This window comes from Sitophilus oryzae, unplaced genomic scaffold (genome assembly GCF_002938485.1).
Source record: "Sitophilus oryzae breed Bouriz unplaced genomic scaffold, Soryzae_2.0 scaffold_87_pilon_pilon, whole genome shotgun sequence".
In the NCBI taxonomy this organism is placed as follows: domain Eukaryota; kingdom Metazoa; phylum Arthropoda; class Insecta; order Coleoptera; family Curculionidae; genus Sitophilus; species Sitophilus oryzae.
In genome coordinates this window covers 1,244,015-1,268,952 of record NW_022147505.1, presented here as the reverse complement: position 1 = coordinate 1,268,952, position 24,938 = coordinate 1,244,015, and the positions used below count along the sequence as shown (strand labels likewise).

The 24,938-nt window shown below is 34.4% G+C and overlaps 1 protein-coding gene across 1 annotated transcript; it reads left to right on the top strand.

The window, feature by feature from the left end:
* The first annotated feature begins 259 nt into the window (after positions 1-259).
* On the top strand, positions 260-964 carry LOC115890518. Its single transcript, XM_030910763.1, has one exon. The coding sequence runs from the start codon at positions 260-262 to the stop codon at positions 962-964; it is 705 nt and encodes a 234-aa protein (XP_030766623.1).
* Positions 965-24,938: the final 23,974 nt, after the last annotated feature.

Genomic DNA, 24,938 nt, shown 5'->3' with positions numbered 1-24,938 from the left:
CGATACCTTATTAGGGCAATTGCCTGAACAAAGGATAACACCCTCTAGACCGTTTCTTAACTGTGGCGTGGACTATGCCGGTCCCTTTTTTATAAAGGTAGGATTGTCACGAAGTAGACAACTTGTAAAGGCATACCTCTGTGTTTTTATATGTTTGTTTACTAAGGCTGTGCATCTGGAATTGGTGGTGGATTTAACTACCAACTCATTCCTGAATGCATTCAAACGTTTTATCTCGCGAAGGGGCAAATGCTTAAACATGTATTCAGATAATGGCACAACCTTTATTGGTGCAAATCACGAATTAAAAAGGTTTTTTACGCAAGTCCAAAACCAGAATAGCTTTGCAGAATTCTGTGCCACTGAACAAATATCGTGGCATTTTATCCCCCCGCGCGCTCCCCATTTCGGCGGAATTTGGGAATCGGCAGTTAAAGCTGTCAAATACCATTTACGAAGGGTTATCGGTCAATCTACTCTGACATATGAGGACTTTTATACGGTTTTGGTACAGGTAGAAGCTTGTCTAAATTCGCGGCCGCTCTCGCCATTGTCGAGCGATCCCGACGACTTAACTCCGTTAACACCTGGCCACTTTCTGATTGGAAGCTCCTTGGTAGCGGTACCTGAACCCGACCTCTCCCATTTGAACACGGGACGTCTCTCCAAGTATCAACATCTGACGCAGATCACGCAGCATTTCTGGAAGCGATGGTCACGAGATTACCTCACCGAGCTTCAGCAGCGATCAGGCCAAGGACATTCGACCCCAACCAGAGTGTCCTTGGGTGAGATGGTGGTACTAGTGGATGACAATTTACCGCCATTACAATGGCCTTTGGGTCGTATATCGGAGATACATCCAGGTGCGGATGGTGTTGTCCGTGTAGTGACTATAAAAACGGCAAAAGGCGTCGCAAAACGTGCGGTTCGCAAAATATGCGTTTTGCCTGTAGCAGAGTAACGTGTGTGACCCGCACTAATAGTTATCGCATCGGTTTTGTGGTTGCGTTGAATGACTTAAATGACTACAACCATTCAAGGTGGGCGGTATGACGCGTACCGGCAACGTCGCAAGAAGAATCCGAAGCGACCGCGTCCCGCGCGACAGAAACCAGTGTAAAAGAGACTTTTAACATAGACGATATATATATTTTTTTCTGTACATTTACATATGTTTTTTAGTTAGTATAATTAGTATAATAAATGTTAGTGTGTGATTAAAATACGTCTAGTCTCTTCTTCACCACCCCAGAACATACCATTGTGGTACAAATACCGTTTCTTAATTTTATTTATTTTTTTCATCCCTTCTCGGGGGTGAATTTAAAAAATCTTTAACAATTCGTTTTCTGGATCTTTCAAAGTAAATTATATCAAACTTCGTATTTGAAGGCCTATTTTCTTGGACTATGGTGGTACGATTCGTACAGTAGGTGCGACTAGACTGTTGCTAGATGGCGAGAACATTTAGTCCTCGCCATTGTAGTGGTATCTTTCGTGCTCAAGTGCGATTTATGCGTTTTGTTTGTCAGGTCGAACAATCCAGCAAAGTTTGGGGATAAATGGGGATAAATCCTGAAACCCCGAAACCGGTCGTCGCATGGTTCTTTCCTTGAAGGAAGAAGGAAAGAACGAATCGGAGCGAATTCCTTCGGTCTAATGAACTTAATGCAGAAATTAGCACACTTGTAGTACATGGTACAAAGAAAACAAGGTATGATTGATAGCGGCTCCAATTTCGTTCAGTTCGCGCATACCACCTGTGACGTCAAAATAAGGAATAAATAAAAAATAAAGAAAGTTGGCAAGAGATCTGCATTTTTTAAGGTTATGGTTAAGAATTGTTTATTTTTTCTGACTTTTTAGTTCGTTTAATTTAATAATTACTAAAACCAGCAGTTCGAAAGATATATTTAAAAATAAAAGACAAAAATCCAAAATATTAATTACCTATCTATTAACATGGATTTGGACGATAATAGGTAAGAATACTAAATTTATTTCTATATTCGGTATAAAATTGTTTATTAGGTTTTTAGTTTGCGATGTTTATGGTAAATAATTTTCATGTTAATCGTCTCTGAACTGACATGAGGACAGAGATGAGGATATCTATGGAAAAGTTATGGAAAACAAGAGGAATTGTTACATCATTTAAAAAATGTTGGGAAGTTGATTGTTTCCCATCTAAAAGTAGAAAATGCCAATGCAGATGAATGTATTGTAATTGTAATAGAAGTAATTCCAAGGGTGAAGTTTATTATAATTAGTGACCTGTGCTTCTTTTTATATGCAGATGTTTCAGGTTTTGCGAATAAATCGGTTGAACGAAACCCAAAATTTAGAGGAAGTATTTGCATACCCAGAATATGCCCATCAAGGATTATAGCTCACATTTCCTTTAATGGTAGGCAATTATTCAATACACATTAACTTTTTAAGGGACTGAAATATTAAATAGATTACAATATGTATATTAGTGTAAAAATATATTACTTTTAGGTACAATTAGGGCCCGATACATTTCAAAAAGTAGAATAATATTTTATATTAAATGAGGTATTGTACCAACAATCAATCTATATTAATACCGGAGATTAAAAAATTACAGAATAAATTGTTTTTTTTTTATACTACAAAAATAAACTATAGAATACAACAGTACTTAAAAAAATAAATAAAAAAGTTATGCCCCAGCCGAGATTCGAACTCCGGTCTCTCGCCTCCTAGTCTGACTCTTCACGCACTGCTCCACAGTAACTTGCTTAGCGATAGTTCAATGACGGTATATAAACAAAAAAACAGGTTCATTACAATATCTTAATGATTTGAATTGGCGCGCGGAGCGTGCTGACCAATAGCGCCTGTTATCACCTGTGACGTAGCGACCAACCTGCGCAATATCATACCTTGTTTTCCTTGTACCATGGATGACACATAATAAATGTGTATAAATGTGTCATAACTTTTCAAATGTCAAGTTCGATGATTTGACATAACTTTTGGGGTTATGCCCTAATTCTTCCCTATTTTAAGTCTTTTTTATTAGTGGCAATTGAACAATATGGATATTTTTTTGAATGGCATATGCATAGACTTAAAATAAAATATAGACTACACTATTTACATCTCAACGCGGACAAACAACCTTTTTTGTACACATGTTTACTTCTGGGTACAGTCGACCGAGCCTTCCTCATCCAGCCTATGTTGTCACGTCTTTAATATTATCAATATTTTTTTCTTGTTATACACATATATTGAGAAATTAATACTACAGTTTAATAAAGTAGGTTTTAATATTCCATAGATGTATTAAATAGTCCTTATACTACTAAATTATAAGTCGGATACTGTTTAATAAGGATAAGTTCTTTACAATATGACAACACCGATTAGAGGCGAGGGAGCCTATTCATTCATTTATTACCTTGTAGTACGTGTCGCACGTGTGCGGTAAAGCTTTGTTGCCGCTATCTCCCCGGCTGTATTAACGCATTTTCTTAGCTTGTAGTCCTTAAGTGTTTATTTTATTGACTTTTTCTGTTCAAAAACTATAAAATATGGTTCGCCAGTGCCAAATTTGCAAGAAATTTGACTTAAATAATCCATTTAAGTCTTGAAACGACTTTTGACCTGTAAGCAACTCTCAATTTACTCATTGGCAGTCAGTGGCGTTGTAGAAAGGCGCTTATTTAGATAATATTTTAGTAAAATGTAAAATCTGAATTTTTTCTTTTACATTACATTATTTACTTACTTACATTGTAACAAAATCATAATTATAACCCTGTTAATAATTAATAATGTTTTTATTAAAAATATATTCCGGTTTATTCTAAAATTATCTTCAGAATCTAAAATAACATACAAGAATTTTAAAATGATATTACATTATGAAACAATATTTTTAATATACCGGGTCGTCTCAAAAGTGGCTCAACCCTATAACTTTTTTATTTTTCAGATAAAAAAAAACAGATTTGTATGTTAGTAGGTATATGACATAAATTAGGATTTATTGACGTATTCAATTGTTTTTGGTCTCTTCCTGTTTCACCGAAATGATTACATCTTTTGATTTTAAAGGCACCCTCGGTATATTGCTACTTTATTCGATAAAAAATGACACTCTGAATAGAATGACATATCATATGTCAACTTTTGACATTATCGCTTAAAAACATATCCTATTTTAAATTTCAATCCAGTTTTTTCAATCCACTAAGTTTTAATCAAGTAGCCTTGGAAAATAGTTTTGATCGTCTAATAGGTTTCGTGTCTTGTCTAGGCCGGTTAAAAGATGTACAAATCGTATTTTTAATCATACATATGTCAATTTTTCAAATGGAACAAGGGTGACTCATTAGCATATTTGGAAAAGCATTTTTTATGAATATATTGATACCACACACTTGGTATTTCGAGTCAAATTGTCGTTATGAACCGCGTGTTACAATTACAATTAAACCATATGCGAAAATGTCAAAAGTTGACATATGATATGTCATTCTATTCAGAGTGTCATTTTCTATCGAATAAAGTAGAAATATACCGAGGGTGCCGTTTAAAAATTAAAAGTTATAGTCATTTCCGGTGAAACAGGAAGTTACAAAAAAAAACTTTTTTATTAAACAAAAATTAATAAAAAAGTTATGGAAAACCCCCTGTTATGATATAGCAATGTAATATTACGTCTTAATAAAATCCTAGAAAGGTCAAAGAATCCCTTTCACGACGAACGTTCGACAAATCCGTCGTCGCAGCAAAGAGGCCAAATTGGCCGTCCTCTAGCTGCAGGTGGCGCCGCCGTCGGCTCTGCTGCGAGGCGGCTCGCCGCCCACCCGCCCGCGTCCACTTTGCGGTGGTGTGGAGTAATTTGGGATTTATGTAATGAATTGAATGAGAGAGAGCTGCAGGGCAGGGTGTGTATACGGCGAGAGACTAGGGGTTTTATCGATCGGAAGCAAGTATATAGGCGGCCTTATGTGAGAGCGGGAGCCTCCAAACGTCGCCTATGTACATTACGTTTCTTCTTTCCTGGATGTACAGACGTATGTGCATGTACGGTTTAATGTGTATATGTACGGGTTGGTCTTTTGTCGGGTGGAAGCGAAGTCGATGTTGTAGCGTGTAATAAAATTAAAAAGAATCACCAACCATCTTTTCCTTGACAGATTTTCCGGTATTTACTAGCTATCTATTAATTGTAATAATACAATTTCATGCTGAAACAAATATCCTAATATAAAGATTTAGAATATACAGGGTGAGTTTCCCACGATGTTCTCTATGGGCATCTCGGAAACTACTGGAGATAGAGAGTCGGGTAAATGGGGAAAGAATTGCAGTTTTGTGGGGTCATAAATATGCGCCTTTCAGATTTTTGAAAAAGTTCATGGCTTACTAGATATTTCGAAAAAAACAAATTTTGGCTATTTTAAAAAATTAGGGGGGGGGGGTTGGTGTGTCATAATGAAAGTCATGTTGGAACCACTCTATTAATGCGCGAGTATCTAATTTAACTTTTCTAACATGTCCTGAAAACCGTTCTCTAAAAAACGTAATGTTCACCGATCAACGTATCCTCGAAACTGTATGGCCAAGAAAAGTTGAACCAATAATCCTACACGTTTTTCTTCATTTAAAAAACTCTTAATTACAATTTTTGTTTATTTCAATTTACAAAGATTGGATGTGACAATTTCACATTTCTGAGAGCAACGACGATTGAACTTGTTTCCATGGCTAACTAAGTGAATTAGTCAAGAAAGGTAAGAATTGGCTATAACTCAGTAATTTTGTGAAAGAAACATATTATAGCTTATATCGTTGAAAAACCTAAAAAATGGCGCTTTTTATTAAGTCATGGCCAACTATGGTTTCCATTTAAAAAAACATGTTTGTGTCATGTGTCAAAAATGACAGGCTTTAGAAAAAATCGGAGAACACAATCTCATTAGGGATGTGATTATCTACAACTTCTATCTGAAAACTTTTTGTCTAAAATAGATTATAATGGAATTAGGGACAATTTTTAAAATAGCCAAAATTTGTTTTTTTCGAAATATCTAGTAAGCCATGAACTTTTTCGCAAATCTGAAAGGCGCATATTTATGACCCCACAAAACTGCAATTCTTTCCCTATTTAACTGAGTCTCTATCTCCAGTAGTTTCCGAGATACCCATAGAGAACATCGTAGGAAACTCACCCTGTATACTCGAAACATCAGAAACAACAAGAATGGCACAAAAGCGTCACAATTCCTATAATTTAAAAAAGGACAAAAAATTGGTCAAGTGCGAGTCGGACTCGCGCACGAAGGGTTTTTTAAACAACATTAGATACTATATTATTATAAACTTTTTTTCCTATTTAGCTGAAATTTTGAATGGGCGTATAAGTAATTTAAAAAAAATGAAGAATCACATTACTTAAAAGTGTATTAATCAATAATAAATATGTAAAAATTTAAAAAAACGGTTAAAAAAAGTCGCCTTAGCTAGGATTCGAACCTGCCGTACTACGGCTCCAACGTCATAGCAGCGTAAAGTCCTAACGCTTTAACCACGCGGCCACCGAGGACTTGAAAGATTCTATGTAAAATTCTTACTTAAAAGATAATGTTTAGTGAAATTACTTTTTTATTTATAAACATTTATTTAATTCTGTTTTTACTATTTGTTCTTATAGCGGCAACATAGATGCATTATCTGTGAAAATTTCAACTGTTTAGCTGTAACGGTTCATAAGTTGGTTGAATTTGGAGCGGAGTCTTTGCTACTGTTCTGACTTCATTCTATTTTAATGGTTGTAGACGTGCGAAAGAAGAAGTATCGAACTGTTAAAATTCTTCATCAAGAAAACAATTTGTATTCATTGTATGAATGATTTTTTCGTATTTTTAAGAATAAGCCTTTTTAGGCGCAACTTTTTTATGAGTATACTTCTATACCTATGAGAAATAGTGATGGGAAAAACCGATTAATTTCAATAATCGAGTAATCGAGTTTCAAGCGATTCCAATAATCGAGCGCGAGATTTCGCTCGTATTCAAAAATACGGTTTTTCGCCGCTTGTACTCGCAACTCATTACGCCAAGCAGTAAGTTGCGTGCGCACAGCACATATTCTTTCGGTGACGAATGGCAAGTAGCAAGCGACAAGCGACGAGTAATTCGCTTGATTTAGTTTGGTTTAAAGTAGTGATGGGATAACTTGAGCGGAGTACTCGATTATTGAAATAACCGACATCGCCCGATTATGAACGAGCGATGCAAGTGACGAGTTACGAGCGACGAACGCAAGCGATCCTAGAATGAAATAAATTGAAATCCAGTTTTAATGTGACATACTCGATAAAAAGCCGAGAGAATTTTCTACATACATTGCAGGTAGCAAATTTATACGACGCCGTATATATATATTTATCCGTTGCGTATCTGAGGGACAACATTTTACGACCTACATCGGCAATGCTTTGAAATAAACTAAATCAAGCGAATCGCTCTTCGTTTGCTATTTGCCATTCATCACCGAAAGAATCCGTACCCTGCGCACGCAACTTACTGCTTGGCGCTTGGCGTTAACGAGTACTTACAACAAGCGGCGGACGAAAAACCGTATTTTTAAATACGAGCGATATTTCGCTCGAGCGATCGCTCGGTTATTGCAATCGCTTGATACTCGAGTACTCGATTATTAAAATTAATCGGTTTTTCCCATCACTAGTTTAAAGCATTGTCGATGTAGGTCGCAAAATTTTGTCACTCAGATACGCAACGGAAAACGTGGTATAAATTTGCTATCTGCAATGTCTGTAGCAAATTCGCCCGTTTCGTATCAGTATGTCACGTTAAAATTTAAAATGGGAATTCAATTTAATTCTTATCTTAGAATCGCTTGCGTTCGTCGCTCGTAACTCGTCACTTGCGTCGGTCGTTCATAATCCAGCGATGTCGGTTATTTCAATAATCGATTACTCGAGCGAATTTTCGCTCGTGTTATCTGATGAGGATGCTTCTTTACCAACATAATTTTGTCTTGTAATGGATAAGAAACAACTGAGACAAAGCAAAGCTCGACGCGCAAAGCTCCCAATCGGGCGATGCCAATACGATTGTGCACTTAATGTTATACTTTAAATAAATAAATGTTTAAAATTCTATTAAAACCAATTATTAATTGCGAACGAGTGAAACAGTAAACATGAAGCCGATGAATAAACTAAAAACTTAAACACTATAGGCTCTAACTAATCAACGCAAAGAGAAATACCTGTGACGAAGCCAGCCGAGGACGAAAAAACTCGGCTTCATCGCGGACGATACGTCGACGCCGCCTATCCAGCCGCCCCCGGTTTGACCTGGAGAAGACTAGCGGCGAAAATTATATTATTCCTCGGATGTAGAGAGAGCCCCGCAGCCCGGAGAGAGAAGTATTTTGTGCATTCGGAGGAGAGACGAGACACGGTGTGCTATCGATCGGAAGAAATATATAACGTGCTATGTAAACCCGAAACGTCGCCTATATATATACCCTTCTTTCTAAATAAGGCTCATGTTTTTAGGACGCGGCCGAGAAAGAGATTTTCGACGCGAACGTCGTCCCCGTTCTTGATAGATCAGCGACGCCTTGCGAGGATATTCGTTCTATTTGAACTGGTTTGAACCATTTTGTGGCTTTATGTGTGTACGAGCGGCTTCAGACAACTAAAAATTACGAATGTTGCAATAAATGGATGAAAACTTCGGGTTATATAAAATATATTATTATTATTATTTATCCAAATTAAGAGAGTATATTCTTATAAGGTGACTCTTTATAAGCTGGGGTTGTAGGTAAAATAGAGATGCGCAAAACTGCGATTGCAATTTAAACACTAGAACTCATTGGAAGGACCTTTTTAAAAAAATACAAATATTAATATTAACTCTCTTATTTCCTTTGAATCCTTCCTGAATCCGTTTGCCTAATACGTAAGCATGTATCAGCTTCTCAAGAAAGGTCATCTCACACTTATCCACTCAGAAACGCGGAGCATGATATTTGTCTACCTACCCCACGCTCAGAGTTAGTTAAAAGTTCAATATTATTCAACTCGAAAAAAATGCAACAAACAATCACCTGCCATTTGAAATCAAATCCATAACATCATTTTCTTCATTTCGCAAAGCATTGAAACCTTATTTACTAGACAAGGCTTTCTACGCCGTAAATGACTTATATTTTGATAATCGAATTTGATCTTGTAAACACTGGTCTAATGTTTGTTATTACTATATTTACTATAAACTTATTAAATATTTTTGAATCTTATTTTTATTTTTTTATTCTTTGACATTGTACAATTTATAAATGTTTATTTTAAACAATAAGACTGACAATGTAATTTGTATACTCTCTTTTATTTGTTTAGTTTGTTTGTTTACTTTACCTTTGTCTACAAATTGTAAAATTTTCTGACAATAATATTCAACCATTTCCAATTATGGTGTAGCCTCCCTAACATACTCTCTTTATAGTTGGGTCCATAGTTGTTTATTGTTGGCTATACAACATTTGCTACTATACAGAGTTATTAAATTAACGTTACTTTTCTACAAAAACAACAAGGGTTATCATAATATTCAAGCATATGATCCACCATTTGTAATAATACTGAAATTATTTCAAATACATAATTAGATATTAGAGTTATTAAATTAACAACACATTTAGTAATTATTGGAAATACTGGTAATCGTGTAATTATTGGAAATACTGTAACTGTGTCAGATAGAAAAATGTTGCAGCCCAGCAGAGGCCTCGTAGATTGCGAAAAACAATCTTTGTCAGCAAAGGAAATGAGGGTAGGAACCTTTAGGTACCATTTTCTAGCCGCTGCCAGTAACCTATTATCCGGAAATGATACAAAAGCTGACTGACAATTTAACGTGAGACATTTAATTTTAAATCAAGTAATTCAAAGCAATCAAAACTTATTGCAACTTCGTGTCGATAGATCGTCAGTTACCCGGTAACTTCGGTAACTGAAATTTAGGTAGCTTCTATAATATAAAAAGTCGCTGTGGATAGTAAAAATGGGTTTGGTTTACTCATTTTTTTTATTGCTTGGAAAGTGCTTTTTTCCGATTTAGCTAAAATTTTGACTGCGCGTATAAGTAATTAAAAAAAAATGAAGAAACACATTATTAAAAATTGTATTAATCAATAATAAATATGTAGAAATATGTAAAAATAAAAAAAAAGATTAAAAAAAATTACCTTGACTAGGATTCGAACCTGCCTTACTACGGCTCCAACGTCATAGCAGCGTAAAGTCCTAACGCTTTAACCGCGCGGCCACCGAGGACTTGAAAGATTCTATGTAAAATTCTTACTTAAAAGATAATGTTTAGTGAAAGTACTTTTTTATTTATAAACATTTATTTAATTCTGTTTTTCGTATTTGTTCTTATAGTGGCAACATAGATACATTATCTGTGAAAATTTCAACTGTCTAGCTATAACGGTTCATAAGATAGATCTTTGTGACAAACGGACGGACGGACGGATAGCGAAGTCTTAGTAATAGGGTTCCCATTTTTACCCTTTGGGTACGGAACCTTAAAAATGTAATGTACTGCCAAAATATCATTTTACAGACAAGCGACTGCCAACGACTGCGAAGAAGTCAGCCTATATCTACCACATAATTATAGTCGACTGATGCCAACGACTGCCAAGAAAATGTACCTGTAATTCCAACAGTGAGACACCCCTCGCCCAACATGTTCAGATTATTTACCAATTTGTTTTTGCAAATTTTCCTGTATTACATATTGAATTGGTTGAGAAAGTAACAGAAAATAGCAAATATTATGTACGAAAAACTTAAAGAAACTTCGAAAAAATACATTTTATTAAATTTCGGAAAAAACTGTCTGTGGCCACTCAAAAGCGATGTGGTCACTCGTATTCGACGACCTAAAATAGAGTGTATACTATTTTTTTTGAAAAAAATGCCGATTTTCAGTATTTGCAATAATTACCTTACTTTAAAAAAAAACGACAAGGGTTATCATAATATTCAAGCATATGATACACCATTCCTAATAATATAAAAATTATTTGTCTTCAAGAAAAGCATGCTTATACATTAAAATAAATTAGGATTGGTTGACGTATTCAACTGTTTTTCTTCACTTCCTGTTTCACCGGAAATAACTTTTGATTTTTAAATGGCATCCTCTGTATATTTTTACTTTGTTCGATAGAAAATGACACTCTGAATAAAACGACATAACATGTCATTTAACTTGTGACATTTTCGCTTCTAGAGTGCCATGGCTGTGTTAAAAACATTAATTTTTAATAAAGGGGCCTTGGAAAAATAGATTTTATCATTTAATGTTTTTCGTGTCTTGCTCTGGTCGGCTAAAAGATGCCCAAGTCGTATTTTTAATTTTTTTTCAAATAGAACAATAGTGGCTCGTTAGCATATTTGGAAAAAACATTTTTTTATGAATAATTTGGTACCCTAAAAAAAATACCGAGGGTGCTATTTAAAAACAAAAGTTGTAATAATTTCCGGTGAAACAGGAAGTGAAGATGAACAACTGAATAAGTCCCCCGGTATAGTGTAGTAATTATATAGCATGCATAACTAATATAATTGACAATATAGTACCAGATCACTGAATACTTTAATACACAGTGTTTTATCAAAATAGAAAAACGCGCAACAGATTTGTGACAAAGTATCTTTTTCCATAAACAAGCTCTATGTCCTCCGAATATTACCAAAATTAAAAACCAAACCTGTGGGCCCCCGATTTTCGACCTCGCCGACAAACACACAGCGTCACTGAGTGACCTAGTTGAGGGGAAACGGATCGGAGCGGACCGGAAGTTTGGGGGAAACTGGCGAATTAGGGGCGGCCACCGCCGTTCCCGCCGCGATGGTTATCTCGGGAGCAGAGGAGAGGCCGCAGCCTCTATTACACTCTATAGGCGATTTCCCCCCTTTGGCGACAAGGCACGCTGTTTAAAAAAGGCAAAAGAATGTCATTATTTCGGATAACGCGACCTAACGAAAGATAACACCTACGGAGGATTATCTTGGTACGACCGATACGAGTTCTGGATTTCAGTAAAGTGACATAGTGGAGTGCTTTAAGTCTTTATGGGATACAAACCTCGAAATTCATTTACTGTGAACGAATTTTTATAAAACTTTTTGCATTGTATTGTTAATAAGATATATTACAAAGTTTACCCATTTAAATTCGTTTATTTGCTTTCACTTTAGTATTTAAAAAACACACATATTCAAATTAAAAAAAACTCTGTATCAGGATTTCTATTTGAGATTTTCACTTCTAACTTTTTACAAAATATGTGTTAAATGGTAGTTCACATTTCAAAAATATTTTTATAGATATTCAGGGTGAGTCAAATATATATCTATATTTGTTTAGTTCAGTGAATTTGCTATAAAATTCCAGTTCCAAAAATACCTTAATACCATAGAGTGTACTAATTGGTTTTCGAATTATGACCACATCCATGAGGACGTCATTCTAGACGTCCAGGAACCTTCGTATGAGAACTTCTAATCGAGACGATCGACTTATTGTAAGTTTATCGCTAAGGAACCGCCGCCGTTAGCCAGCTTTTCAAATTGATAATGAATTGCACTTAAGGAACGTACATATTAACTAACGGACTATAAGAAGAAGATTAAATAAAGCAAATCTTATGTCAAGAAGGCCTGCTTCGGGATCAGAACTTACTAGATTTGTGGACTAGGCCCAAAAGCAAAGGCATGGTCTTAATTAGCGATGGGAACTATCGAATGAATTAGACTATCGAATGGTTACTGAATGAATGATTTCAACTATCGAATGGTTTTATTCGAATAAAATCATTCATTCATTTGTATACTAAAGCATATGTGATAACCTCGCCGTGCGACTAAATGGTTATCGTTGCGCCACGACTATCGAATGCTTTTGATAAATGAAATTTAGTATTTAGTATTCGTTTGATTTTTGTGTGCGTCAGTGCATTATTAGTTCTTCCAAATTTTTATAACTTCGCCTTGTAAATACTATGCTATTTTTGAGTTTATTAAAATATTTAAAATACTAAAATAGTAGTTTTTTTTATTGACGATTGTGTGCGAAGTGGTCAAAATTTTTCCGAAAATTTGTGTGATTTTCCGTAGCCCGATCTTTCAATTATTTTATTTTATATGGTATATTATGGTTAGGTTAGATTGCATTTTTTTAATGGGAAATTTTGAGAAGTAGCACTTTTTAAGAGAGATGAGATGAACTTACAATTAATTTTAAAAATATATAGGTATTTGTATTTTAGATGTTTTAATAATATGAATTAATTGAACTTAATAATCATATTTAAGTAATGTGGTTAAGTAAATGGTTATCGAACTCAAATTTTGGGGTGAGAAAATTAAATTAAAAGTTTTACACGTGCCAATTTAAAAAAAGTTAACAATGTTTGTATTTTGTTTGTAAATATTTATGCTAATTCTCTTACATGTAGTTTTTTGCGAAGAAATATTTCATTTATTTTTTAAAGTAAATGCCAGTAAAAGTAAATATTATTTTTAAATAGTAATATAAAGTAATAAAAAGTAATATACATCATTTTGATTTCTAATTTTTTATTTATATTTTCCTTCCATTACACTGCATGCTTAGAAAATTAATAAATGTTTATATTTCATGATTTTAAAATTTATTGTTAATATAACAAATTAGTTCTGTAATTATTATTATTTAATAAACCAACGTTGCCATTTAGAGACTATATTATTTTTAAATAGGATCTAATATAAATACTTTTGACTTCTATTTGTTGTTTATATTTTGCTACTACTTAAAAAAAATGTTTATATTATTAAATGATTTTAAATTTTGTTAATAGGTATAACAAATTATTACTGTTATTATTATTTATTAAACCAGTCTTTGCTTAAAAACATTAAAAATAATTTTCCTACATCCAAAATAAAAAGTATTATTGCAGTGTAACAGAACATTAATAAGAAAATGCGAAACATATAGACATACTATCCCTAACTGACTAATGTTAAAAAATAATAATCTTTGCTAATACAAACTAATACGAATATATGGCAACAGCGCCCTTCATAATGTATTTTCTGTGTAAATACTAGCACCCCAATAAAAAAAATAATGTGTCCTTATCTTTATTTGACTCCGGAAAAAATCAAAGATGCCGGCTTCTTTCATAGCATTGCCACCGACCGCTGTCGGGTTTCTAGGAAAGAAACCTACGTCGCCGGACGACAACTAAAATCCAGTTTATATTTTTATTAAAATCGATCCTGAAGAATAAATGAATTTGATAAATGAATGAATTTTATAAATGAATGGTTTTTGCTGCCGAATTACTAGAAAACAATATTTCAAGGCAGATGACGCATCTATTCGATAATTTTTATTCGAATAGTTATCGACGAATGTTTTCTTACTAGCTATCGAATTATTCGAATGAATTGCAACTATCGAATGTTTCGATAGTATTCATTCGATAGTTCCCACTACTAGTCTTAATATAAAAATTCTTCTTCTTCAAAAGCGAATATTTCCAACAAAAATAAAGCTAATGAGATGATCTAAAACACAAACCATCGAAAAAGGATGTATCTAGATGAAAAAATGATTTTTAATTTTCTTCCTGTTTTAACATATTCCACAGGGTTTTTCAAACTTTCACCAAAATATCAACATTTTGTTTTCCCTCGTATAATTAACAGATGGGAAGTTTCATTTTTAATTTAGGAAAAGATACTAGAGAGTCACATAATTTGGCTACACACTGCTACACAAAATCATCAAAATCGACCCATTAAAACAAAATATTATATGAACCTTTAAAATACATCAAAGTTTTAAGGTGCCCATTTTTCATGCCGGTGAAATGTATTTTAAAAACTATACATTTTAGTCATATACTATTCTAATGAAACAAACCTTTATTTTTTTACTAGAATCCAAAAATCAATTAATATATAGGGTGTTCCATTACAAAAAACATAACTTTCATGTGTAACTTTTTTTGGGGATACCCTGTAGAACTCTACATAATTTTAGAAAATGCTTTAAATTGTCTTAAATAAGCTCACGAAATTTCACTTCAATACAAACTTTTAGCATATCTGGAAAAAGCATTTTTTAAGAATAATTTGGTACCAAACGCTTGGTATCTCGAGTCAAATTGTCGTTATGAACTGCATGGTACAATTTCAAATAAACCAAAAATAATCTATATGCGAAAATGTCATTTTCTATCGAATAAAGTAAAAAAATACAGAAGGTGCCATTTAAAAATCAAAAGTTGTAGTCATTTCCAGTGAAACAGGAAGTGACCGAAAACAATTGAATACAAGTCAGTCAATCCTAATTTGTCATATACTAACATACCAAATCTCGTTTTTTCTAATCTGAAAAAATAAAAAAGTTATAGGTGTGAGCCACTTTTGAAACGCACCCTGTATACATTAAAATTTCTATATTTTAACTAAGACAGCATAATAGAGTATTAATAATAATAAATTAGTATAATATTAATAATCGTATTAAATATTGATAAATTAATAATTTTCATATTTCCATAATTACAAATTTCACTGAGTGTTATCGGAATATACATTAAACTTGTTTATTTATATATTTAAAGATTATAAATTAAATTTAGTAACAGTTAATAGAGTTATTAAATTAAAACCATTAAAAGCTATCATAATTTTCATACATAATACACAACATAATATTGACATTTCTTTTTTATACCATAACAATTTATTTCAATAATACTGATATTTAAATACCATCTATACCTAATGATACAATAACTTATTAAAATGGATTGATACCGTATGACTTAAAAAGCAAATCGTACAGCGTTGTAGATTTTTTGAGGTGGCAGTGGTCTATTCCCCTGTTACAGTGGTCCTCTTTTTATCACTAGATTACAAAAAGGCTAATAACCCGAGACTGAACCATCCATATAGCTCTTTGCCAATGGTCAATTACTGACTAGTACAAAGAATCGCACATTTACCAGATTTTCGCACTGACAGAAAGTGCCGTCTTGCCATCTGCACATGGTTTGTTTGCCAATCCCATCAAAATTAAATAAGTTATTAGTGTTATTAAATTAACGTTACTTGTTTAGAAAATAATATATTATAAAATTTTCAATGAATTATCATAATATTTAAGATTATGATAGTCCATTTCTAATAATATTTAAATTATGTGACTTGAAAGAAAAGATCTGCTATACTTGCACTTATTTCTGGGACACCCTGTACAATGCGAGATTGTACATTTACTTGATATAAAAAGTAAGCGAACGAATAGAGGAGAATTACGAAAAAATGTACCAAGACAATAGCTTCATTGTAGATTAATTCATTGAAAAATGTGTAAGACATATTTGCCAGGCCATCATACTGACATGGAATATGTCTTGCTATCTGCTCAGTACATGCACATTGTCTGTCAATCGGATCAGCCTTTAAATGCCTATCGAGCTTGCAATGGGCTGTTAGTAAATACACATTTGTAACAGATTTCCTGTACTTAACAGTTTACCGTAAATTCTGCTATAAAATATTTCCCCTTTTTTCCTTATAACGTTTCCACCATTTTAGCGATCTATTGACCACAACATTCTGTATTGTAATCATTTTTGTATCTGTGAGTTATCATAATGTTCAAGCTTATGATACAACATTTCTAATAATATTAAAATTATTTAAATAGAGAGAAAAACATGCTAAGCTCGTATAATTTACAATATCGTGAGAAACGGAACAGTTTAGTATACAAGGTGAGTGAACGATAAAGAGTTACGAAAAAATGTATCAAGACAATTTTGTAACTGCTCTTACAACACCGCTGAAGAATTCTGTACCTATGAATGGTATTGTATTGATAGTACTTGTTTCATCATTTGATTGTAGTATGTAGGTTGCAATGCTACCTTCGGCTGAAAATCTTAAAAAATTGACAAAAAATGCATATAGTAAGTCTTAACTTGTAAGACTTAAGACTTAAGTGTTAAGACGCAAACAAATGCGCGGAAAACAAAAAATAATAAAGATAAGAAACACACATGGCATTATAACAACAGACAAACATGAAATTAGAAATGAAATACACAAATTTTACAACAACTTTATCAGTCTGTTATACCAAACAAATATAGAGTACAAAAACACATCACAAACGTAGGATCAGAAGATATGCCAGAAATATCAACCACAGAAATTAAATACGCACTTCAACAAATAAAAAATGGCAAAAGCCCAGGAGAAGATCGTATTACACCTGAAATGCTGAAGATGGGCGGAAAACCATTAGTGGATGCCGTGGAAGTATTGTTAAATAAATGTCTGATGGAGGGTAGAATCCCGGACGCATGGAAAAACGCAGAAGTTGTGCTATTATACAAAAAAGGAGATTTTACAAATATAGAGAATTATAGACCAATAAGCCTTCTCTCGCATCTATACAAGCTCTTCACTAGGATTATCAACAACCGACTGTCTACGAAACTAGATTCCTATCAGCCAATAGAACAGGCAGGCTTTCGAAAAGGTTTTAGTACCATCGATCATCTACAAACAATTAAAACAGTCATTGAAAAAACAACAGAATACAATATACCTCTACATTTGGCCTTTGTAGACTACCAAAAAGCCTTTGACAGCATCGAAACCTGGTCATTTCTAGCTGCAATGGAGGACGCGAGAATTGATTCCAGATATTATTCCATTATTAAAAATATCTATGATAGTGCAACCTTCCAAGTTAAATTAGATGATGACCTCAAAACAGAAAAAATACTACTCGGCAAGGGCGTGAGACAAGGAGATACCATCTCTCCCAAGTTATTTACACTGGCACTGGAAAATGTCTTCAAGAAATTAGAATGGGAAAATAGAGGTCTAAACATCGATGGGGTACACCTTAGCCATCTGAGGTTCGCAGACGATATTGTCTTGCTGAGCACCGACATTCAAGAACTAAACACCATGCTAAATGAGCTAAATGACCAATCCCAGAAAATTGGCCTTAAAATGAACTTGAAGAAGACCAAGATAATGAGCAACAATATCCATAACATTACCGTTGACAACGTTATTATTGAAAACGTAGACCATTATATATATTTAGGTCATAAAATCAAGCTGGGCAAGGAAAACCAAAATACGGAGATCAAACGCAGGATCCATTTGGCATGGGTAGCATTTGGAAATATGAGCAATATTTTCAAGGATAAAAAGGTGCCCATGAACCTAAAGAAAAAGGCTTACGACAGCTGCATTCTACCTGTGCTTACGTATGGCTTAGAGACTATGGCAATTACCCGAAAAACAGCAGAACAACTACGAGTAGCACAAAGAGCCATGGAAAGAATCATGTTGGGAGTCACCATTAGGGAAAAAATACGGAATACCCACATACGTCAAAAAACAAAATTAATAGATGTCGTTAAAAGAGTGGCAAGTCTGAAGTGGCAATGGATAGGACATGTGGCAAGACAGGATCCAGACCGATGGCCCCAAAAAGTAATCCTATGGAGACCTAGGGGAGCAACAAGAAGTGTGGGCCGACCAAAAAAGAGATGGCGTCAGGGCAGTGGCGGGAAGACAATGGATAAGACTGGCTAGAGATCGCGAAACATGGAAAAACCTAGAAGAGGCCTATATCCAACACTGAATGGAACCAGGCTGAGAAAGAGATAGTAAGTATGCTCCTCATTTTATCTACCCTTTTAAAACCTCTGTGACCATCGTACCCCGGTACCAGCTTAACAAAACACTACTAAATTATCTTCTTCTTATAGTACCATCTTCCAATGAAGGTTGGCAACAATCGCGGCGAAACACTGTCTATCCTGTGCAGCTCGAAAAAGTTCGTGTGAGTTCAGTCCAGTCCAGTCCCGTAAGTTTTTCAACCAAAAGTGCTTGCGTCTCCCGAGTCCTCTTCTGCCTTCTACCTTTCCTTCTATAATCATCAACTTTAGAAGCTTTGCTCTGCTATTGCACATGACATGGCCCAGGTATGCTGTCTTTCGTTTTTTTATATTTGCAAGTAATTCCCTTTCCTTGTTAAGCCTCCCAAGAACCTCTTCATTGCGTATATGATCTGCCCAGGGCATTTTCAAGAGTCTTCTGTAGATCCACATTTCAAAAACTTCCAACCGTCTCATGGTGTTCACTTTAATCGTCCATGTCTCATAGCCGTATAAGAGGATTGAGTATACATAACAATGGACAAAACGCAGACGTATGTGGATGTTGCGTGATCGGTTACATAGTAGGCTCATTTTGTTAAACATTGATCTAGCCTGTTCTATACTCGATGTCACTTCTAAGTCGGGGTCAAGGTCCGATGTTAGCCAGGATCCCAGGTATTTGAACTTATTTACCGTGTCTACGCATTGTCCGTATACTCGTATGTTGGGTGGTGGAATATTTCTACTACTAACGACCATTATCTTGGTTTTTGCCGTGTTTATTTTAAGCCCAATGGATCTCCTTCCCGAACTATGTCGTCTAGAAGAGCCTCAGGGTTGTCAGCGATAATCGCGGTGTCGTCTGCATACCTAAGGTTGTTAATAGGGACGCCATTTATTTTTATGCCAATGCCTTTATCTTGTAGGGCCTTATCGAATATATATCCCGAGTATATATTAAACAGTAAGGGAGACAGTACACATTCCTGACGAACTCCACGTTGTATTTCGTCTGTTTCGTCTTGCCCTAACCTTATGTATGCTGTCTGTTTCCAATATAGTGTTTTTAAGAATTAGATATCGTTCTTGTCTAAACCTTTTTCTTACAAGATGTTAAACAGCACTGTGTGTTCTACTTTATCAAAGGCCTTTTCGTAGTCGGTGAAACAAATGTATACGTCTTTTTGTTGGTCTCTACATTTCTGTAAGAGAACAGACAGACCAAATATTGCTTCCCTGGTCCCCATTCCTTCACGAAAGCCAAATTGGCCATCATCTAAATCAATTTCACATTTTTTGAATATTCTGTGTTGAATTATTTTAAGAAGTAATTTTAAAACAAGGTGCCAGGTGGCGTAGAGGTACAGGCTCTCGTCTACCAATCTGAAGGTAGTGGGTTCGATTCCCACACCCGGCATTTCATCAGCCGACTATTTTTATTAAAATAAAAATAGTTTGGGTACCTAGGTCGACTCAACCTTAAATGAATTCTTGGGATTCTCACAATCTTGAGGTAATAATAGTCGGTTGAAGCGTAGTGCTAGCCACATTATCTTCCTTGTATACCGAACGGCTCTAATATGGCAAGCTGTACCTTGCTACTCCAAGTGCTCGCATCTTTTCCCGTCTTTTTTTTAAGACTAAAAATTACAGAATGGATTCACCCTATGTTTTCACGTTTAACTATTAACATTACGGAGACCCACCCTACGGTCTCCATACAAAAGCAAAAAGAAAACGTACGTTTGCTTCCTTAAAACTGGCCTCGGAAAATCAATATCGTATAAAATTTAGTGCGACATCAGTTGCTGGGCGGCGGCGTCTTTTGTGTGCAGGGAGAGAGGATGTGAACGGGGTAAGTTACAGATTTAAATTGTCGACACGGCCGAAGATTGCCGACAGAGATGCTCGGGTGATATTACCGTCTAGAGAAAAGCGCTTAACAGAAATAGCTTCGCTATTTCGGATCATGTATACAGGGTAACTCAGGTTTATATCTAAAGACTTTAAGAGTCTATTTCACTAGTCCAAAAAACTAGCAAAATAAGCGTTCGGCATTTAATAGTGATGGGCAAAACTGTTATTTTTAGATAACAGTTGAAACTGTTATAGTTATTTATAAAAAACAGCTTAAAATAACAGCTTAAAAATAACAGGTTTCTTTATTTTACTGCTAAATATCTGAAAGATTATTGGTGGGTTCATACAGCCAAATAAAAAAAAATAAGAAAGTTGGTTATATGGGATACCGTACATGCGTTCATACAGCCAAATAAAATAACAAATAAAATAAAAAGTCTTCATCTTTTAACTTCTTGTTTTATTTTATGTGAAAACGGCTTTGAGCACGCTTAATTCTAACCTACAAATATTTTCAGTTTGGATTTAATTTATTTTTTAATTTCACATAGGTAAAATGTATAATATAGTAGGCAACGAATAAATAAATATACTATAAATAGTAAAATTCCTATAAACAATCGTAAAAGTTAACTTTTATCCAGCCTCATCGTACTGCGCATGAGCAAATATATATTTCTTATTTTATTTTATTTGCCTGTATGAACGCACACAAATAAGAATTCCTTATTTCTCATTTTATTTTATTTGGCTGTATGAACCCACCTTATGAGGCGGTGACCGCCAGGCGTATTAACGCAGTTGCAAGTTGCAACAATGACGTGCTCGGTGGTAGTATTTCAAGGGTGTCAAAACATTTCTAAATATCGATTGTTATCTAAAATACCTCTCTAAAAACGGTGGTTGTTTACAAATAAGCGCTGTTTACAAATTGCGATATAAAAAAGCCAAAATTCCGCCACTCGTCTATACCTAACATTCCGATCTACCTACGCCTTGCCCCTCGATCGGCGTAGATCCTGAATTGCGTAGCAGTGTACAGGGTGCATCTCACTCGACGGGCAAGAAGCTCTTAGTTATAATTTTACCATTTGTGGTCAAAAAATAGCAATATAAGAAAATGTGTAGTATATTCTTCATAAGTAAACCAACTATACACTAGAGTTCGAATTAATTTTACACTTAAACTAGCGTGTACCCGCGACTTCGTTCGCGTCGAATTAATAATTTGTAATGGTGATGATAAAGCAAAGCAAGAATTTCTATTGACATACAAACTGGATAAAATTTTCTCACATTTGCCAAAAATAAGCTTTAAACGTCGAGCAGTTTAAGCAGAATCGTGGTTAATCAATTACTCAACTTTTTGGAACACCCTGTATTATTTTTTAAAAAATTTCAAAATATGTAAAAAAACAAAATAAATTATGCGTGTCCAAGCGTTTTCCCGAAAGACTAACCGTTTTTTAAATAACAAATATTGTAATATTTGAGGGGCGTTTTCACCCTCTTGGAATTTAAGATTCGAGAAACCCCTCCTTATCGAACCTCAACCCCACAGTCAATCCGTTTGCCAAAAATCAGCTTTAAACGTCAAGCAGTTTAAGCAGAATCGTGATTACTCAATGGTCACATTTTATGAAACACCCTGTATATATTTTTAAAAAATCTTAAAATATGTAAAACAACGAAATAAAATATACGTGTTTAAGAGTTTTTCCGGAAAACTCACCGGTTTTTAAATAAAAAATATTCTAATATTTGAGGGTGGTTTCACCCCCTTTGAATTCGAGTTTCGAAAAATCCCTTCTTATCGAACCTCTACACCCTAAAGTCAATCCGTTTTCCAAAAATCAGCTTTTTACGTCAAGGGCTTTAAGCAGGATCGTGATTAATCAATGACCAGATTTTTCAAAACACCCTGTATACATTTTTAAAAAATCTTAAAATATTATTCTGAAAATTTTTCAGAATAAATAAATACCTAAATATTGAAACTTAATAACGTACTGAAACATACAGCGCCATAATATCTCGACCTCCGCCCGTTATGCTCGTAACAGGTTGAAAAACAATATATCTAAAACAACTGATGCGTTATTCTCCAACCTGTTTCGAACTTCCATCGACAATCGACCGATGCAGCAGCCTTCCTTTCCCACTCCTGTTATCTCGACCGCCAGGCGTTATGCCCGCAACTGTTTCAAAAAACCTGCTTCTTTTATATCCTATTATTTTTAAGCTGTTATAAGCGCAATACGACCGTCGACGGGATCGACCGAAGCAGCTACGTTCGCCGTAGCGCATTCCCCACTCCGTTGTCCGTTGTCTCGCCGCCTGTATCGATGGTTGACGAAATAACAGGTTTTCCATCCATACTAGTTGTTTTTTGGAATTGTTTCGAGCAGCATAGAATTTCGTGGCGGTGCAGAGCGCTGACTTCGTTTTTCGTTTCACGAGCGGCCGATCTCTACGTGTCGTTATTTTATATCTGTTATTTTTTAGAAGTAGTAACGGTTGCGTTATGTTATTTATATATAATTGTTATAAAATAACAGATAGTTAAATAACAACCCATCACTAGCATTTAACGTTTTATGTAAAACTGGCTAGGTATTTTTACACAAATGAAGAAGAAAATTAAAGATAAAGGATTATACTATATCCGTATTGTGGCACATTTTTAGATAACTTCTTTATTTTTCAGATTTTGATGGTCAAACCTCAACAAAATATTCCTTATGTTTGGACTAAATTTTCTCGAAAATAAAGACATAATTAAAAAAAGTTTTGTGATTACAGTGATATACAGGGTGTTTCAAAAAGCATGTGCCATCTCTCGTGAGGAGATTCCTCACGTAAAAATAAGATTTATTTTTCATATCAATATAGGTTGTGATTTTCCATTTATTCTAATTTTCTTCCAAATGCTTTTAGCCATTCCAATGAAATTTTGGGGGCAAAAGTTACTATAAATGTGACATATTTTAAAGCTAAAAAAATTTCTAAAATGTTCACCAGGGACGTGCATATGGGTTATCAGTGGAATATTTTTCTAAAAAAAGCATGTACGCCTCTGACTTTTTTTCCTATTGTTAGCGAAATTGTGTAAGAAATTTAATGCCGATTAAAAGTTGTCTCTTGATATTTTGTCGATTTCGGCCTCCTTGATGAGATAAACGCAATTGTAGTAATTTGCCTTGGTCCAAGTCTAATTGCAATTAAAAAAAAAATAATATATCAACTTGAGAAAGTTTTAAATAAGTACTCATTGATTCCTCATCAAAAATTATGAAAAAAAGGTTCCTATAAACATGGGTATGAAAATACATAGTTTTAGAGTTAGAGGATGTTAAAACGTTTTAAAATTAGGTATTTTGTAATTATCTTAAATACCATTATTTTTTTATTTAAAATTGCTATATGTTGGACTAATAGTAATAATAACTATTAATAATAATATTTAATAATAAATTAGGTAAAATATATAACTTATTAATTTAATTTTATTAATTTTGATTAATAAAATTGAGTTTATCTTATCAAGGAGGCCGAATTCGACAAAATATCAAGAGACAACTTTTAATCGGCATTAAACGGCCTACACAATTTTGATATCAAAAGGAAAAAAGTCAGTGGCGCACATGTTTTTTTTTCTGAAAAATATTTCAGTGATAACCCATATGCACGCCCCTGATGAATTTACCGACACTTTTTTAGCATTAAAATGTGTAGCACTTATAGTAACTTTTACCCCCAAAATTTCATTCGGATCACTAAAAGCACTTTGAAGAAAATTATAATAAATCGAAACATTTTTAAAACTTTAACGCCCTGTAGCTACGAAACAGAGCAAAATCGGGCCTATGTTAATATGAAAAATAAATCTAAATCTTACGCGAGGAATCTCCCCACGAGAGATGCCACATGTTTTTTGAAACACCCTGTATAATTTATATGGTTCTGTAACAAACTGCTCACTATTTTATGGCAAATGATGAAGCTTTGCAAACCTTAATCAAGCCTTAACCGTGTTTATACCGTATGATCGAATAAAAACGGCGTCAGCGATGGCGATGAGATGACGATCGATGACATTTCCCATATAATTTTACATATAAAATGACAGCAATCTTCATTTCATAGCCATCGCTGCCGCCGTTTTTATTCGATCATACGGTATTACAAAGTCCATGATCCCTTTCACAATGCATCTTGCATCATGAAAAGAGTCTATACCCGTCTCGTAACATATCTCAAAGTGTGTAACCCGCTTAGAATGAATCCCG